The 18,817-nt window shown below is 36.5% G+C and overlaps 3 protein-coding genes and 1 long non-coding RNA gene across 7 annotated transcripts; 2 read left to right on the top strand and 2 right to left on the bottom strand.

Annotated features, from left to right (window-relative positions):
- Positions 1-398: 398 nt before the first annotated feature.
- On the bottom strand, positions 399-8,844 carry LOC111337145 (uncharacterized). Of its 2 annotated transcripts, XM_022943383.2 has the most exons (11): positions 8,570-8,842; positions 7,301-8,309; positions 6,757-6,905; positions 5,383-5,473; positions 4,691-4,776; positions 4,526-4,559; positions 3,431-3,465; positions 2,448-2,539; positions 1,630-1,935; positions 1,162-1,264; positions 399-1,004 (listed from the first exon to the last, which is right to left on the bottom strand). In XM_022943383.2, the coding sequence occupies exons 1-11, from the start codon at positions 8,743-8,745 to the stop codon at positions 818-820; spliced, it is 2,268 nt and encodes a 755-aa protein (XP_022799118.2). In that variant the 5' UTR covers positions 8,746-8,842; the 3' UTR covers positions 399-817. The 2 variants fall into 2 exon arrangements, with proteins under 2 accessions (XP_022799118.2, XP_088581715.1); XM_088725589.1 differs by lacking the exon at positions 399-1,004 and having other exon boundaries at positions 1,164-1,295; positions 8,570-8,844.
- Positions 1,874-4,363, top strand: LOC148743293 (uncharacterized). The gene is made up of 2 exons (XR_015988896.1): positions 1,874-2,008; positions 2,348-4,363. It is a non-coding gene; the product is annotated as an uncharacterized LOC148743293 (long non-coding RNA).
- Positions 8,845-9,019: 175 nt separating the features above from the next.
- On the top strand, positions 9,020-14,691 carry LOC111337134 (Golgi-associated plant pathogenesis-related protein 1). Of its 3 annotated transcripts, none has more exons than XM_022943369.2 (4): positions 9,020-9,302; positions 11,722-11,789; positions 12,434-12,673; positions 13,831-14,691. In XM_022943369.2, the coding sequence occupies exons 1-4, from the start codon at positions 9,200-9,202 to the stop codon at positions 14,125-14,127; spliced, it is 708 nt and encodes a 235-aa protein (XP_022799104.2). In that variant the 5' UTR covers positions 9,020-9,199; the 3' UTR covers positions 14,128-14,691. The 3 variants fall into 3 exon arrangements, with proteins under 3 accessions (XP_022799104.2, XP_022799103.2, XP_088581724.1); XM_022943368.2 differs by lacking the exon at positions 9,020-9,302 and adding an exon at positions 10,579-10,730; XM_088725598.1 differs by lacking the exon at positions 9,020-9,302 and adding an exon at positions 11,390-11,518.
- Positions 14,501-16,415, bottom strand: LOC111337135 (protein zerknuellt-like). Its single transcript, XM_022943370.2, has 2 exons — positions 16,080-16,415; positions 14,501-15,528 (listed from the first exon to the last, which is right to left on the bottom strand). The coding sequence occupies exons 1-2, from the start codon at positions 16,390-16,392 to the stop codon at positions 15,263-15,265; spliced, it is 579 nt and encodes a 192-aa protein (XP_022799105.1). The 5' UTR covers positions 16,393-16,415; the 3' UTR covers positions 14,501-15,262.
- Between the last annotated feature and the right edge of the window lie 2,402 nt (positions 16,416-18,817).

Here is an 18,817-nt window from a genome sequence, read left to right as displayed (position 1 = left end):
AGTCGATCTGGGGCTAATATTCACATAATTGGAAGATCATAGGACTACAGAGAACTAACTGTCACCCGCGGGCGTTTGCAGAAGTGCCTTAAAAACGAAGTAGCGTGGCCTGCTTATTTTTGAAAATTTCCTTCAGTTTTGAATTCATCGAACCTCGCTTGGTTCCGTTTATTTTCGGAAGGTTCTGTCTATTATCAGACAGCTCCGTCTGTTTGAGACAGGGACGGGATTGGTCGTTCAGGTCTATTCTGTATTATTTCAGACAGGTTCGTCTGTTCTAGGCCCGATTACCAATGGAAAATTAAGTTTTTATTTCCTTTTCTCATGTTTTTCGCTTCTCAATATTTCTGCTTTGCAGTTGGAATTACAACTCAAAATGGAGAAAAAATTACGATCTCTCTGAATAAATTGCAATTTTAATAATGTTGGCTACTATTTATAAAGAAACCCGGTTTGTGCAATACGATATTGTCGATAAAAGTGGTAAATTAGTATTTTTTTCTTTATATCCTATTTCCGAATTGCTCACGATGCAATTTGTTGGCGGGAGACAGAGCGTACATAAAAGGCATCGTCGTTTTACCGATTATCAACAATTTAAGCGCTATGATATATATTCTAAAAATTCCAAACATCACCTATTTACAAATTGAATTCGACTTTACTTGTCCTAGTATACTTTATATGTTACTCATGACAAGTAAACATTCAACCCTTCTTTAAAGTTTCACAGAAACTATTTCCTAAGCCAGGTTTGTAAAAAAATAAAGTATAAAAAAATGTGTATATATATTTATATGGAATTTGATTTTTCATTTTAAGCGAAAAGCTCATGAACAATGTCTGTAGCAGAAGAGCATTTTCTTGCTTTTCTCAAGAACATCTTTAGCTGTGTCTCCATTTCTTTATCTTTTCCATGGTATTTCTTCTTCTTTAACATTTTGTCGGCGAGGTAGTGAAGCCAAAGCACGTTTGTGTGAGGCTCAAATGGTTCCCAGTCGTTCCTATGAAACAGGAAGTAAGGAAAATAAAACTTACGTTGTGAAATACCAAAATTATATTATTATTATTATTATATTATTATTATATTATTATTATTATATTATTATTTGTTATACCAAAATTTTCTTATTGGTACTCGCGCAGTTAAAAAGTACGTACTTGTTTGCTTTCTTCATGAGTCGATACACGTCAAATTGATAGTCTCCTCTACCGGTGAACAGAGTTTCATCTTCTGCCATGTTACAAAACACCGTCACGCCATCTGCAGCAAAAGTGAATAAAAAAAAATCAATCTGAAAAAAAGAAAGAAGATCATCAAAGAAAACAAAGAACAAGAAACAAATTCCTTGTTTAACTTATCATGACATGATAATACGACGGCGTGACATTTTTTTGACAAGGCCTCGTTCGCACAGAACTCAGTGGAAGTTTCTTTTCAGATTTTTCTGAAAAAAAGAGCCAATGTAAACTAAAAGTAAAAGCAAGCCAACGAGAGTGGGAAAACGGGCGCGACCACGTCGCCGTTTTTTGAATTTTGCATCTGATTGGTTGAGGGGTTGGCCCAAGTTCCCTCGATCAATCACAGAGCTAATTAAAGAAAAAACCATAACACTTAGATTTGGGTACCTTTTTTCAGCCGTGAGAGAGTAAAGTCGATCAGACTGACTCGGACACCATGACTCGGTACCAGTTTTTTCTCTCCTTGCAAAGTGCTCTCTACAAACTCGTCCGCAGTCCTACAAATCAAAACATTTCCCCAGTGCAGATCTCGGTGCTCAAATTCAAGCGCTATCTCAGCCACCGCTAGTCCAAGGGCCGTCTGATGCAGTACGCTCCACGCCTCTGACAGGGAGTTGAATTCAAAGCTCTCCAAATCTTTACCGCCATTTGAAAACTCGAACACAACAAAGAACTGATCACTCGGGAAGATATCTATCAACAAAAGCAAAACGGCACATAACAGGTGGATGGTTAAAGAATGAGGAAATACCTCAAAGCAAACAAAGTAACAGTCGCTTTATATCTCTAATTTTAAGGGATACGTGAATACCCAAATATCCAGAGTGTTATTGGGGATGAGAGAAAAGGCGAAATTTGTATCTAAACGCAAGGAACAAGTAAACGCAACAAGCAAGTAAACAAAAGTAACCTACAAACTGCAAGGGAGACTTGAGCAATTAAAAATTAATCTCCATTAACCCTAACATCAGCTTGCATATTCTCCGTACTGTTCGCCTCACGCTCTCAAAGGTGCTGTCAAGGAGGATTTTTTCAACAATCAAGAGCTTCTTTAGTTGGTGATCATCTCTTTTATTCACATGACCGTACTGTTTGACACTTTCAGGGGTCCAACGGTTAACTTCTACTTTACAGAGCAAGCCCGGACAAGTATATGCGCAAAACATGGAAGCAGATGTCAATGCAGGTTATTTAGTAGCTCTTACCTGGCCTGTCGTTTTCTGAGGTGTGTTTGTCATTCCATCTGTCCCATTCAGATATCAGATGGCTGGGATATTCATCTTGGATGCACGTTACACTTAACAACAAATAAAATTCAAAGAGAAAGAAATAAAATTTAGCATTTAGAAATGTGCAAAGTGAAGAGTCCAATTCAACAGTTTTCAGGTACAAAATAATGGCTGGACAATGACAGTCTTGCCAATTATTGGCCCTTCATTTTGTCTGGTTATTTACCCATGTGAAGAAAACTTAATTTTGAGCTTATTTAAGGCTTTAATTATTTCAAACGTTTCACACCATTTTTGTTCTTAAAAAACCTTAGTCTCTGATTTTAGACATTAGTGTCTAAGCAGACACATGTGCCCAAATTCAAGACACTAATATTCAAAATATGACACTAGCCTCCAAATCAGAAACTGGAGTCTAGAATAAGACACTAATGTCCAAAAGTAGACACTGGTGTCTAAAATCAGACAGTAGCAAACAAAATCAGACAGTAGCAAACAAAATCAGACAGTAGCAAACAAAATCAGACAGAAATGTTCAAAATCAGACACTAGTGTGCATAATCACACTCTCATATTCAAAATTGGATGCTAGTGTCCAAAATCAGACACAGGTGTCCAAAAGCAAACCCTAGTGTCCAAATAACTTGGATATATCAACAAAGTTGAAGTGGTAAATTGGCCACCATAACGATTGTCCAAAATCAGACATTAGTGTCCACAATCGAACCCTAATATCTAAAATTGGATGTTAGTGTCTAAATTTAGACACTACATTTAGTGTAAGGCTTTGTTTTTGTTTAGAATTAGAGCAAAAAAATTACCCTTTCTAGTCAGCAGCTGTTTAGGTCTTCAATGAAAATGAAGAATCAATGTTTCAAAGATCCCAAAAAAGCACTAACTACCCAGGCAAGAAAAAGAGTCAACAATGGTGCGGCCAAGTAGTAAAGTGTGGTACCAACCTGCGGACGGTGATGAATGTTGAAGACACATTGTCCTATATACATGAAAACAAAATGGCAATAAATTGATTAGCCAGCCAGAGGTGCAGGCATCTTATTGAAGTGAGTTAACGTTACAAACTTGTGATCGACCAAACATGTTTGGTTTAGAGTTAGAGTGCACTGCAGGAGGGGAGTGGGGGTGTGTGTGGAAAGGCACTCTATTACCCCACCCTCCCCCTCACCATCCTTTTGACTGTAATTCACCCCCTTAATACAAATTTCTTTCTCTCCCCAGCCTAAAACCAAGGAAATTATATTTCCTTGGTTTTACTTTTTAAATGTATGAATTAAATGGAACGGTCCAGAATATATTAAAAACTTTTTTAAATTGCGGGAATCTAGATATAGTTTAAGGAATAAAGGTGTAAATCTAGTGCAACCAGGGTATAATAATAGATCGTATCATAATTCCTTTACATATAAAGCTAGTCACCTTTGGAACAGTTTACCTAGAGAAATTAAAACAGCATCTTCGCTTAGCGATTTTTGTAGTAAACTTAAGAATTTCAATTTTAGCACTCTAGGACCAATCTGTTAATGTAACACATGTAGTTGACTTTTATTGTACGTACACATACATTGTCATTCTTATTCATATTCATCTACTGCAATATCTTTCACCGAACATAATGTTTAGACTCTTTTAACTATCAATATTAATCACCTACAATTTTACAATTATCACTCGTACTCTAAACTTATATATTTTTACCTATAAAGTTTTAAGTACTTCTAATAATATACCTTTAATTATAGTTAATTTATAGTCTACCATTTTATACATGAGCCTCTGGCTCGGGCAATTGGGCAACCATGCCTCACGTTAGACAATAAACTTTGATTGAATTGAATTGAATTGAATTGAAAGCCTTCTACAGCAGATAGCATAATTATCACCAGGAAAATATAATGTCTCAGCACTCACCTGCCAAAATTATGCCTGTTCTGAAGCTATAAATTAATGAACTGACAACTTTTTAGGCTACTGAATTTATTTGACTGACAGAATGTCACAAACAAATTATCAGATAGAAATCTCTTTTTAATCCTTACATTTGTATGGGAATCTCCAAGTAAACTCAGCTCCCTATTAAAATAAATGTTGACAGTGTCACCAATAATAATATTATCGAATCGGTCATAAGGGTTTTTGTATCGTATGAGTTCAAATCATTGGTGTTTATGAATTCAATTCAAAATAGAAGTTTTGAACCTTACTTGGAAATAACAATCTCTGGCAAAATTTCTTCAAATGACTTCTGGGGCTCACCATTCACTTGAAAATCACCTTCAACTGGGATGATCTGTGAATGAGATATTGAATTTCAGACTCAGTCATGAAACCATACAGTTAAAACTTCCATAGCCAGACTGAACTTAGAACCAGAAAACACAATGGTCTCATTAAGAGAAATGGCTGCATTTACAGTTGGAAGGTGTAAAGAAAGTTCATATTTTTGGTATGTGATAGTGACCTGGTATCTACCTATGCCAGAGGTACATAGCACCAGTGACACACTAGCTGACACTCTTAAGTGGCTGATTACCAATCTGTCACATGCCAGAAATTGGTAAATAAATTAAGTTCACCAACATTTTACCAGTTTGCCTGTTCTAGTTATCTTCTATGTTCATCTCTATAAATTACATGTCAAGAAAATAAATCAGGTTGGGCAATTTGAAATGAATTTTCGAATTGGCACCAAAGAAAGAATTTGAATTACCAAATCACCACAATGTGTGCAATTACATTCTCACACATATTATATATATATATAAAAAAAAAAAAACAAAACAAAAATAAAAGCTAAACTGCACACCTACTGCACGAAAGACGAAATATATTACGCTTATCATTGGCCAGAGGTGGTAATTACATTAAAATAAACAATACATTCAATATTAATTACCTTCAGTGCAATTGATTGTCCATTCTCATACTGAGCTTTGAAGACTTCTCCATAAACTCCCTCTCCAATTTTTACACAGCTCTCCAGAAGACTGCATTGAAGGAAAATTTCACGTTGTATCAGCTTTATCTAGTACAACAGTGTAACTTACTTTTAATGGTTCTGTAACTTAGCTCTTGAACTCCTAAGACCTATGGTAATTCTTCATTCTCTTTTCTGAATTCTAAATATTTCCTTTTGAATAAGGTATGACAATTTTGTGTGATATCAAGATACAGTTGAACCTGTATTAAATGGTCATCCACAGGGAATGGCCAAGCGACAGATACAGGTTCGCTGCTTAATATGGGTTCCAAAGCTTAGGAACATTATAAAGAATGACACACACACTTAACGCCATAATTGAACACTTAATGTACAGAATCTTGCTCAAAAATACTACTTACTTGGATTTTGGGAAAGAAAGAAGGATTAAAAATTACTTGAAAGATTATAAGTTTATTTGAGTTATTCACCCATAAAATTGACCATTTGATACAGGTGGAATACAATACAAACAAGCCTTTGAATTGAATTGAATCTTGAATTGAATTGAATCTTTATTAAGTCATAAGATAAATAATCACATATCCTATGTTACAACATTAAAAGAAGGTATATATATAATTACAGAGAAAATCAAGATAAAAATTATAAGACTAGATTATGTTTAAAAATTAAGCGATTAACAAACGTGTTTTTGAATCTATCAGTGTTTATTTTAGGATGGTGTAACTTACAGTAAAGGGTGACATTAAATAAATAAAATAAATAAATTTATTTGACAAGGGAAGCACTTTATAGTCATGGACTGAGAAACCTGTGGCCCTCACCTAAATTACAATAAGAAGTTACAAACAATTGCAATAACTTAGAAATTGCTAATTAATGTAATTACAATAATAGGAAAATACCTAGCTATCAACATGCAGTAAAAGAATAAAAGTTAAGAATATTAGGATATTCGAAAATGGTCAATAATTATATTAGCATACCCCTCCTTTATGTGTTGCTTAACAGAGGTGACTGGTAAATAAGGGTGAAAATTACACTGATTAAGAGGAAAACAATTTGGGACTTAGTGGCAATGACTGCTTAATACAGTGGAACCTCATTTTAACAAACCTCTATATAACGAAGTCCTCCGTATAATGAACGATACTTCAGTTTCAGTCCGGCTAAAGTTAAAGTAAAATGTATGCCACAGAACCTCGATATAACGAACCAATTTCCCCAGTCCTTTGGCACTTTGCTAAATCGAGGTTCCACTGTACAGGGTGATCACTTAATATAATGCCACTTAATACTGAGGTTTGACTGTAAACTGATGCTTACCTCTTGTCAAGGAATTCTGAAAATTTCATTGGCCTCTGTTGATCACACTCCATTAGCACCTTCTCAAAATTAGTGAGCTCCTTTTCTACTTCAGATTCCCATTCAAAGTCTGTTTTGCTGATGTTTTTTTTGACTGGAGTTAAGGCTTCCTTTAAAGCAAAAGAAATTTTAAAAAAAGAATTGTTAAGTCAGGGGTGCAACTAAGAAACTATGTTGCCAGCTGAAATTTCAAGTGAGGCGGCTCAAAGGTAGAGTGTGCAACCTTGGAAATGCCCATTGCGCCTGAAGCCATCAATAGCCAAAATTCCAGTTGGTGATCTGCCTTTTTCATTTGGCAAATCTTGCCAGCAGCCAGCACTAGGTGACAACCCTGGTAAGTATAATAATTTAACTGATGACTTTGAAGATACTCTTCTTCACCAATATATAGCATGTCTTAAATAAATTTGATTGTGCGCAAGCTGATGATTTACTATCTGCTCAGCTTATCATCATCATCAAAAATCAGTCGTTCAGAAAAATTGATAAAATAATATGCACTCACCGCAAATGAGAGCTGGGACTTCCCTCTGTTAACAAACAGAAGGCTTCCATCACCAGATAATGTTGTTGTGAGATATTTACCCCTCTTTTTTAAGGGTGTTATCCTTAACTTCTCCAAGGAAACAACACACTCTTTTATCTCTTTGGATGTCCTGTTACTGTGAGTTAAGCTTGAAGTTTCAAGTGCCCCTGAATTTCTGTGATCATCAGCTGACAACTGGTTACTATTTTCATCGCTGGATTTTTCAGTAGAAGATAACAATAATAATGATCTCTCCCACTGAATTGGTGTGATTCTAATTGGTTCCAAAAGAACCTTACCATCTATTGAATAGGAGTTTTGGGAATCTGACTGGCCCATTTCTCCAACTGCTAGAGAACTTTCACCATTGAATACTGGAGTTGAAGTGGCATAGGTTGAGTGGCAGCTGTCAATTTGAAAAACTGTGTTGTTGCTTTTGTTACTTTGGGTGCAGTCTCTGTTTCCTAAGTCATAATTCTCCCTGTCTCCTGATATTGAAGCACAATTGCAGAATGCATTATCATTTCCTCTCCAATTTTGCCCTCCATTTGAAATATTATTACTTAGATTTGAAGGGTGATTGCATTCAGATTGAAGAACAACATCTTGTACACTTTCTTCAATACAAATGACATCGTGGAAATGGCAGGTACTTTGTTCTCTACTCTCAAAGCTATCATTCACCAAAACGACCTCAGGTTCTTTGACCACCAGCTTTTCACTTTCCGATTGATTAGTTGATCCCACAACATTTAAACCTCTTTGTGTTGATAGCGGCGTACAATTACTGAACAATGTTTGCCTTTTCCTCTTGAGCTTCCTCTCCTTTTGGTCATCAGCTGACAAACTTGAATTATGGCTGTTTTCTTTATCATCGATTATTAGTAAATTAGATGAGCTTTTTTTTTGTTTCTTAACGATTGGAATCGCACAGCTTTGGTGTTCGAATGATGCTTGTAAAGTTGCGTCGTTTTTAGAGGGCTTAGACCTGACAAAATATAACACTCAACCATAAGATTGCTTACAAATAATAAAACACTTCTTGCCATTTTCTTTTTCATATTTCCAGTGAATATTTAAACGGGAAGATCGCAAAGTGGTTTTATTACAAAATTCCACCTGACACAAACAAATTGGAAGATCAGAGTTCAAAGAATCTGATATATATCGATTTGCTCCGGTTAAGGTTTTGATCTGATCTCGGTAAAACGAAACTGTTTAACCAGGAATAACTGAAAAAATTCTTACCATTTTGACAACTTCGGCTTGAAAACATTGGTCGAAGAGCTTGCTTCGATTTTGGAAAGGAAACCGTCTCCAAACGGGGAATGAACATTTTCTTCGGGAGAAAGCCAAATTTGAGTCTTCACGGTCCGGTGTTTGTGCCTTCCATACGTCTTTATCACCCTAGATTTCTTGGACATTTGACTTTTCGATGAGCTAGAAGAAAAAGGTTTATTTTCCCAAAGCAAACTGATATTTTATGAACGAAACGATTTTCGAATTTTCCGCTCGAATACTCGACCCAGTTCTTTCTCTTGTTTCTTTCAGCTCGCAAGGATTTGTGGGGTTGTGCGCAACACAAGCCACCCAATGCAAAAGCATTCAGCTCTCTCACCCCTCCCTCGGGTGATTAAAATAGATAAAGCAAAGTTTGATTATTATACGTGTAAACAGAATTTTTAAATTTACCACGAGAACAAATTAGCCAGGATTTTTCGGAACCTCGCTCCTCTGGGATTGGGAAGAAGATAAACCTTGCGAGCAATGGTTTTCACGTTTCAACGATTTCTTCATCAGGATTCTGGATTTTTTCTCAGGGGAGCCTTTTTATTGCTTCGTCGCAAATGTTGACAGACAAACGTCTCAATTAGTGGGATGTGCCTTTTCTTATCCCATCTTACTGCATCCAACTCCAGTTTTGAGAAAATGCTACTTGCATTTGTCACGGTTTTCTTCATTCCAAGTAAATTGTACGTTGGTAAGTACCTTTAGTTAGCCGTGCACTTGATGTAACTTGGTAAATGGAGCACAAAAGTTCCTCTCTGACTCTCTGACTATTATGTTATTGACCCAGTTAAATGTAAAAATATATGCAAATGCATTTTAGAGCGAGTAGAAAGATCTGGCGGCTTGTCATCGTAACAAAGTGACATTTTATGTAATATTAGGCAACAGTTGCCTTCTGAGAGTCTTACCTCGACACGCACGCAGCGATACAAATCTGTTTCGTAGTCAGTTTTAATTTGATAGCCCATTTGGCGCTTTTCTCCATCCCTTTTCATTTGGATTCAATGTTCTTATAATAGTAGGTAAATAATTAGGTCATAATATACCCAATTACAATTCTTGCTTCGAGGGTGTAGAACCGGAATTACCTTAATTAACGTATTTCATTAGAGTAGATGGAAACACGAGGAGAACACGTGGGGAGGACGAGTCACGAGTGGGTCACGCGCGAGTAGTGCGCGAGTCGCGCGCGAAATATGGAGCTCCTCAACCCGCATGTGACTTCACACTCGCCTCGCACTAGCCTTCGCCCGCTTGAAAATTGTAGAAAATGAAAACAGAGGAATGCTCTGAAAGTCTTACACCTTCTACTGGTTGCACTACTGAAATCCAGAATGATTTTGGACAGCGGGTCTTGCGTGAGCTTGGGAAAATTTTTGATGTCTCTCATACAAGGTTCCTTACTTTGAAAGTTCATCGGAGAAATCAAATACTTGCTGATTGCGATATGTAAGGGCAATTGACGGCAAATTTTAAGATTCTTTTGATAATCTTTTCAATCAATTATTCCCTAACTAAAGGCATTTATTTCTCATTTTGATTATTCTAATTACTATCTGGCTCTAAATTGATTTCAACCATTCACGAGTGTTGCCATTATTTTATTGATCATAAATACTACGAACCAATCGGTAGGAAGCTTTTCACAATTCTGACTTCGACACCTGCTGTGGCTATTCACTCGTAGCCGCTAATATTCGCCATGGCGGCCACACATTCCTGCACCCCCCACCTTGAAGGAAAAGTTAGACAGGTGACTTGTCCGATTTCCTTCTGTGAGCGGATGGCTGTGTACGAAGTAATGCAAAGGACCACTTTGACGATCGATTTTTTCCAGTCTCTTTGTTTCTCTTATGTGCGTGATAACATCCGATCGAAAATAAACTTCTGATGCTACAAAACTTCTGTTTATAGAATATGCTAATTCAAGTGTCTTGTTCAATTTAAATCGAGTGCACTAATTGCAAATAACTCGACAGCCAAACGATATTTAGCCAAAACACACATACCACATCACATCATATTAGCCAGTTGAAAAGAGAAGTACTTGTGTCCACAATGAACTGGCAAAAATTTCTGATAGCTTCATTTATATCTTTAAATATCGCATTTGGAAAAGGTAAGATTCTTTCAAATCTCATTTGAGTCTTTTGAGAGTTTAGGTCTACTTTCAATGGCAACTGTTTAAACTCTTAAATGAACCATTTGCTATATCGTGTGCAGACAAGTTAATTGTTTTGATTCTGTTAAAAAAAAATCGTTCATTTTCACGTACTCTTTGTATAACCATAATCTCTCATTTTCATTTAGATAAGTGAAGTATGTTAACCAGCCGATATACTGAAGCTTAAATTCTAATTGTTGCGATGTTTCTTTTACTGTACCTTAGTTTTCAAGATTCAAATTCGCAAGTAAAGTTGAAAATTGACGGAAAACGCATTACTCTAAATAAAACTAGGAGCTGAAATGTTTTGTTTTGTTTCTCTAACCGATGAGTTGGGAACAAAGCAGTACTGCTCTAATAGTAGAGAGCTGGTATTTTATTGGCTTGTCGTCAACTATCGGACTTTATCTGTTTGCTTTGATTGAACATTTGTTTTGCCGCGGCGAACATTTGTTCTACAAAGCCCACTTTACCCACTTGAGGCCGCCCAAATTTGGTATTGCCTCAAGCGGTTTGTTCCTATTTCACTAATTACTCCCGATATTCAAATGATTCAAAGTTAAGCAGGCGAGCCACTTTTGACATGCAATTGTTCTGCGGTTGCAACCTTGTCACGATATATTCACATACTTCCTCTCATTCCTTCTGGGAATAATTTGCTCGATCGTTCGTCTACGTCTCGATAGATCGGTGGATGTTCGTCGTTTCCCAACAGAAGTTTTTTTCAGGCCTTGCTCTTTCACGTGTTATTTCTTTCGTGTTTTTTTTTTTCGTTTTGTTTTGTTTTGTTTTTTATCATTATCGGTTCATCGATCGATTCTTTTATATCAAATTGTACACCTTTTCTTTCGCGTTTGTGTATTTTTCTTTTCGTTTTCGTTTCTAATTTTGCTTGTTTGTTTTTCCTTTATTCTTCAATAATTTCTTTTCCTTTCATTATTTGCAGTGAATGCAGCTCTACCGTTTAAAGATCAGTGTGTGAAATGGCACAACGAATTTCGCAATAGGCACCAGGTAAATAATTATTACCTTTATTTCAAAACTCCTCATTAACCTTCTAGCGATAGAAATCTCGAGTTCATAATTTATATATGTAATAGGACTATATGCCGTCCAGTTTGGAAATAATTGAATAAGAAAAATTCTGTGGACAGCCAAAATTGGACGAGGCCGTAGGCCGAGTTATATTTGGATGTTGGAGGAATTTTTCTGAATCCATTTATTTCCAAAATTGGACAAGCATATAGTCCTCTTACTTATTAAATATATTGTTAGTCAGTTGAATTGGGCATTGCTCAGTCAAGCTGTTATTCTTCAATTTTTTAAAATTGTTCAGTTAAGGATTCATTAGGATAGTTTGAAACTTTCCAAATTAATCCTTTAATTGAACAGTTTTAAAATTTAAAGAATAATAGCTATGCTGACAATTTTGGATTGACTACCAGCTATACAACTAAACGGTAGATTCGCTGAGCGAGGGCGTCGATTGGTGATCCCAGTGGACGAGTAGAAGGTAATGTAGTTATATATCTAAACAATCGAATAAAATTCCTATCCATTTACATTACCTTTCATCCATTACCTCGAAGACTTCGAATTCCGACTGTTCTAAAAGTTCACCAGCATTTGATTTTTAAGATTTCATTTGGAAACTTTAGGTCGGCCCCGTAACCTGGAGTGACAACCTCTCTCAAGGTGCGCAATCCTGGGCGACCCATCTGGCAGAGAACAATCTGTTTCAACACGCTCCAAACAGCCCAGTTGGAGAGAACCTATATTTGTCCTCTCACAAGCCCATGGAACCCTGTACCTCTGCAACAAAGGCTTTCTACGATGAAGTAAAGTATTATGATTACAACAATCCAGGATTTTCTCAAAAGACAGGCCACTTCACTCAGGTAATTGAACGTACAAACTGGTGACAAAAGTCAGCAATGGTTCGTCTCAGTCAGAGAGCCTTTCGTTTCATGTGTCAATGTAACAATATTACAGATTTTTCAAGGAATGTGTGTGTACTTTGACTGTCGTGGTGAGAAGGAATTATGTCAAGAGAATATAAACTGATCTCTTGGTTAGGTGAATTTCAATTATGTAGTTCACAAGGAGCAGGGATGTTTCACTTGGTTGTATTTCCAACCAAGTTCACCCTACAGTTGCAGCGCGACTCGATCTTTTTTACAACCGTCAGTCCCGTTTCCCGGCGTATCCTCTGTCATCGGTAAACGAAGTTTTCCACAAGGGATTTGAAGTGCTTGGCGGTAACCTGACATCAATTGATCTATGCGGTTTTAGTCTTGTGGATAAGCATTCAACAGAAGCGTAACGTGGTCCCACGTGCCGATTGTCAGACAACAAGATGGAGTTGCACTATTGTCGCGCTGCTATCGTGTCATTCATCTGCTCCCAGTAACAATTGTTATAGTTTTGATTGGTCGAGCTAAGGTGGTATATGGGCCACTATACCACGACTAAACCGGAAGTTACTTTAACTGTATCATTTTTCCGGAGGTTTTATTGATAAGATAGAGTTACAATTCTCTGAGTTTTGATTGGTAGAGCCAAGGTGGCATAAGATACCGCCTCCCGGTTAGCTCAATGGATAGAGCGCTGGACTGTTGTGCGGGAGGTCGAGGGTTTAAGCCCCGGCCGGACCAAAACTCAAGGTCTTAAAATAATTGAGAAGAATATGCTACCTTTCTATGACATCAAGTAATGGTTAGATATTCTATTCTTCTCGGATAGGGACGAATAAATGGAGGTCCCGTCTCCTACAGGGTTAGGGGTAGGAGACGTTAATTTCCCACGCACGAGATTACTGTGTGATGGATGTCCTCCCCTGGCGTGGGGTGGGGGGATTTAATGGGTGGACTACTCGCATGGATCACATATGTTCCGTTCTAGTCCTACCCTACTGCGGTAATGCAATGAAAATGGTGAGAAAAAAAAAAGAGCCATTATGCCACTATTAAACCGGAAACTACAGTTTCTTGACGTTTTATCGATAAGTTAGAGTTACAAAATCATTTAAAATTTGTTTTTCAAATATCTCTTACAGATTGTGTGGAAAAACACAAAACAAATTGGAGCAGCATATGCCACCAGAAGAGATGGTAGATTCGTTTTGGTGATTAGATATTCTCCTCCTGGAAATTATCGTTACCAGTTTAGGCAGAACGTCTTACCAATCAAAGTGGAAACAAAAACCACTGTCCTTACTCCCACAGAAACAACTGTAACGTCAACAGCCCCTGCCCCTCCCCATGGGGGAGTATCGGGTCAGATGTGTTGCTCATTCACAAGCAAAGTTCTGTTGATAATTTTCGCGATCTTAGTCGTGAAAATTGGATTTTGATATCGAAGTAGAGTACGTGAATTGTCTCATTTACCATGTCTTCTAAATCTCATGCGTTTTAAGACGGTACCTCACAACTCAACTCAAGTTGAGTCCTGATTTCGAAGGGATATATCATTTCGAAGGCAAAACTTAAAGGGTGCTCGATAAAAAACGCTTCTAAAAGTAGCCTACCTGAAAATGAAAATGTTTTAGACCATTAAACAGCAAAAAAACCAACAATGAATTGAAGAAAAATCATGATGAGTTAAAATGGAGAAGAATGACGTGGATCACATATGGCGAACTTTGGGTTTAGTTTTTGTAGATGTAGATTTGTCGTCCCTCGTTCATACTTTGCTATTTAATTTTTTAAGATAATGATAAAATATGATGAAATACCTCGTATATTCATTTTATTCCTTTAATTTAGCCCGCTCGCTTATTCAGAGTTCGCCAGGTATAGCATAGAACCACATCTCTTGGAAAGGAGACAGGCAGAACGCGTATAGTTCCCCAACCCTCATATAAAGTTTTGCGACATGCAAACAAATTTTGATAATAAATGTGAATATATGAAAATGATATATGTGAACTGCGGTTTTAAGAAGTTATTCTTGAAATAATGTAGATGAATTAACACTATTATTTCTAAGACCTCTCCTTTCTATCTATAAAAGATATCAGTATTATAATGAAGCTACGGGATTTGATCCCAAATCAAACGCTATCCACTAATCGATATTTCTCTTTCATTTCATTTTATTCTACTTCACCACTTACTGGCTTTTGCAAGGCGGGATAAATCAGTTTTTTGGTGTCTTACAGTGGTCAAATTTTTAGTCAGGCGCGACATTTTTGAAGAGGAAGTGTGTGGACTGAGTTGAAATTTTATCAAAACATGATTCACTTGAATTGTTGAAAGCTTCTGGAAACAAGTGCAGAAAGCTGTAGAAAAAAATTGTTGAAAGCTGCTGGAAACAAGTACAGATCATCGTATAACATCTTTGATTAACTTGAAGATAATTTCGTACTATTATAAAACATTGTACGATATTAATTTGCTTTCTACATTTTTCTTAAAAACGACACAACTATCTAATTACATAGATCAGTTGATTCTATCTACAAATTTAAGTTTTCTGCTTCACTACTATCAATTCTCAGTGTTTCTTTTTGAGCCTCCCAAATGACACAGATTCTCTTTCCTCCACTTAATTCTGCGATTCTGGAACCAGACTTTAACTTGTGTTTCGTTCAGCCCCAGGTCAGCAGCGAGGTAAAATCTTTGAGTACCAACCACGTACTGTTGACGGTCGAACTCATTTTCAAGCCGCTCTAACTGGTCTGTGGTGAAGATTGTGCGGTTTCGCTTCCTTTTGCAGCCAGCCTCCGTTTTCAAACCTAGGCGTTCGCGAAAATCTGCCATAACAAACATGAGGAAGAAAGTTCTTTGTTGGCTACAATGGCGACAAATATGCACCTGATCTTACTCCAATTTCAAGGGGTTATAGGTCAAAATATTTATAGACATTTTGCATTTGTGTTTTCTTTAAATAAGAGCTCCATAATTTACGTTTTTCTCTCAATTAAGGTTTTGCCGTTGGTAAAATCACAGTGACATGAAAAAAGAGAATGATAAATAACCTAATTTGAAAATTATTTTCCGATCATAAAAAGTCGTACGTTCTCTCTCTCAAGATAAATTTTGTAAGTAGAAAAGTAGAGCGATTTTTTTTTCATTCCAGGCTAATATCATTCGTTTCTCGAGTTTTTCTGCACTTTCAATTGTCCAAGACAAGCGTAGAAGGCTAAGTGTGGTTTTTTACAAGGTCACTCCTACGTATTTTTTTTTATTATAAAGCTAATTAATTTTCAACGCCTGCAAAATTAGTCTGAGAGGTAAATAACCAAAAGAGATGTAAAAAAAAAGAAAAAAAAAAGACATTGAAACTATTATTTCACGTGGTTACCTCTCGATAATGGCTTCTCAGGCAAATTTTCCACGCTGAGCTTATGTCGGCAAATTTCATTTGGCCGTGGATGTGTATTTCTCTGAGTGGCAGACAATAACAGGCCGTATTCACCGCTGTGCGAGGTAAACTGGGACATATGAGTAGGTTGCAACTGATGATCACTTCTTGTTTGTAAAATGGCGTCGTCACATTTTGGAACTTGTGTGGGGTAACAACTGGGTTGATAGCCACGAAAATACGAATGATCTTCGCTGCAGCACGGGAGAAAAATGTAGCCACGAAAATAACTCTCCGACTGTTTGAGGTCCATTTCTTTTGAAAACCGGTTCTTGCTCGAAATTCAACGCAAGTGGCAAAAGCCAGCGATGATGTTCTCAGATTTATTGCAGAGTTAAAGATCAAACAGATAAATGAACACGCTAATAGCATTATAATGAGCAATGAATTGGTAATTAAATGTCGTTACAGCTATTCATAAAATCTTAGTAAGCCATAACTTACCTTACAAAATCTTGTTAAGATACGAGGTTAGGCAATTTAGGCTTATAATTACAACAGCTCTAAAGAAGCTTTAACACGCCAGCCATCTGCACTATGTTTGTTTTGCAGACAAAAGACTTTCTTATTGCTATTGAGAACTTTAAATGGAATTAAGGTATTAGAAGCGCGAGGCTATTGTTTCGAAAAATCGACTTTTCTCATTCTCTAGTTTTACTATTGTAAGGAATTCAATTTATTAATATGGATCACGGTTGTCGGAGAAACCATGTTTATCAATAGAATTTTATGTCGTCATTTTTACATAATAGATTGAGCCACTTAACTTGTTATAATGACTTTTTAAATTGATTTTTTAGGGACATTAAACGAAGCCTTATGGCCAGCATTTTATCATGAAAATCTCTGCAACCTTTTGAATGAGCTTCGGGTAATTAATACGTCAGAAATTCGGTTTATTTGTTTTGAGGAAATTAGCGAAATTGAGTTTAGGGAGCCTACAACCTGAGAGAAACTGATCAACGTTGATTTCCAAAGACATTGGCATAAAATTATTATTATTGCATGTATTTTACAAAACTCCATTTAAAATTCTGAGCAGTTTATTTTTATTCTAAATAGGATTCTCTGCAACTTTGAGAAACAAGCAGGACGTTTACCGTTTTTACCAATTTCAGAAACCTTATTTTATTCCTAATTGTCTGAGAGCAACTGAACAAGTTTGTAAAATTAAGCTTTAGAATAGTTATTGTTACTGGGTAATATATTGAAACTGAAGTGATCTATTACGGCCGGCAACAACTGTCACCTTAAGGACCATGTTTGAGATCTTTTGAACAGAGGGGATGGTGACAAAACTATTTACACTTTCCCCATTTCCTATCAAGGCAGATTTCCTACCCACCACTATCTTTTAATAACATCATCTGAATGAGAATGGTCAGATTGACGATTCTGATAAATCACTGTTGGATATTAGTGCAGAAACCATACAATTATAGTCCAGAAAAGAGGGCTTTAGAAGCGTTAACACTGATGCTCTCATCGGAAAAGAATAATGAATTAACACCGAGCTATTTTTGCTATTTTAAAACCGAGTCATTGATAGAAATTCGGCTGAACTTGCACTCAACATCACTGAATTAAGATTTACAAGGGAACGGTGATCAAATTGTTTTATCATACAGCAAAAGTTAAAATCTGTTTGTTGTCTTTTGCGGTCATTTTATTCCTTCATTTTTTGGAGCAAGCCAATCATTCTGTTTCTTCAGGACGAATAGTCAATCTGTGAAAGTCTTGTAAACTGCGAAAAGGATTTTATGGAATTTTTTTTTTTGGTTTCCAATAACTCCGCTTAATAAAACTTAAAAGTTGATAAATCCGCTATTTTAGAAGTGATTTTAAAGTACATGAAAGTGAGCAAATCCAGCGAATTTATCCCGATCATGTTGAGTTCATGTGTCATGATAATTGTAGTAGAGTTCGCGATCTTTGGCCGAGAGTTTATTCAAATTATTGTCCAATGAAAATTCAAAACTTTTACCTCTTTTTCCATCAGATGTCATCTCGCCTATCGGAGTTGTATAATTTATTGCTGTTGCTCATGTTCTTTTTTCGTACTATTCAAGAATTAAATCTATGAAAGCATGGCTCAGAACAATGTAACTATTTTGGTTTTTTGCTTTTATGCCAGCCAAAATGTTGTACGCTTGGATCCAAGGATTTAATGGTTGGCGGTATATCAATGATTTAATCACCTACTCCATTTTCTCGTCTATTGTACTTTTCAACGAGATGTCTCACCAAAATCCCTAGAGCTGTGCAAAAGAAGCCAAAGTTCTGCCCTTTACAAAAGAGGCAGTCGAGAGGCAAGGGAGAACAAGTCTAGCCTTATTGCAAAAGTAATCAATCACCCACAGTGATTATGAACCGAAAAAAGATTCACCTAAACACGTTGTTTATTGCGTCGACTTCTTCCAAATGAAAAAACAACTTTCTACAGAAAACTTTTCTTTTCACCATTTCCATTTCGCGCTCGAAACATAAAAGTTTGACATCGTACATGGCTCGCTCTTTCTTTAAAATATATACTGCAATGCCTTCACACTGGAAACTTGCAAAAGGTAATTTTATGATTCTACAACATCTTTCGCCTGTTAAAGACTGAAAAGGTAACTTTCCTTGGGATGTGGGATTCGTGTAACAATACTTAGCATTCCTAGGATTATACGAAAGAG

This window comes from Stylophora pistillata, chromosome 1 (genome assembly GCF_964205215.1).
Source record: "Stylophora pistillata chromosome 1, jaStyPist1.2, whole genome shotgun sequence".
Lineage (NCBI taxonomy): Eukaryota > Metazoa > Cnidaria > Anthozoa > Scleractinia > Pocilloporidae > Stylophora > Stylophora pistillata.
This window is presented reverse-complemented; position numbering and strand designations above follow the sequence as displayed.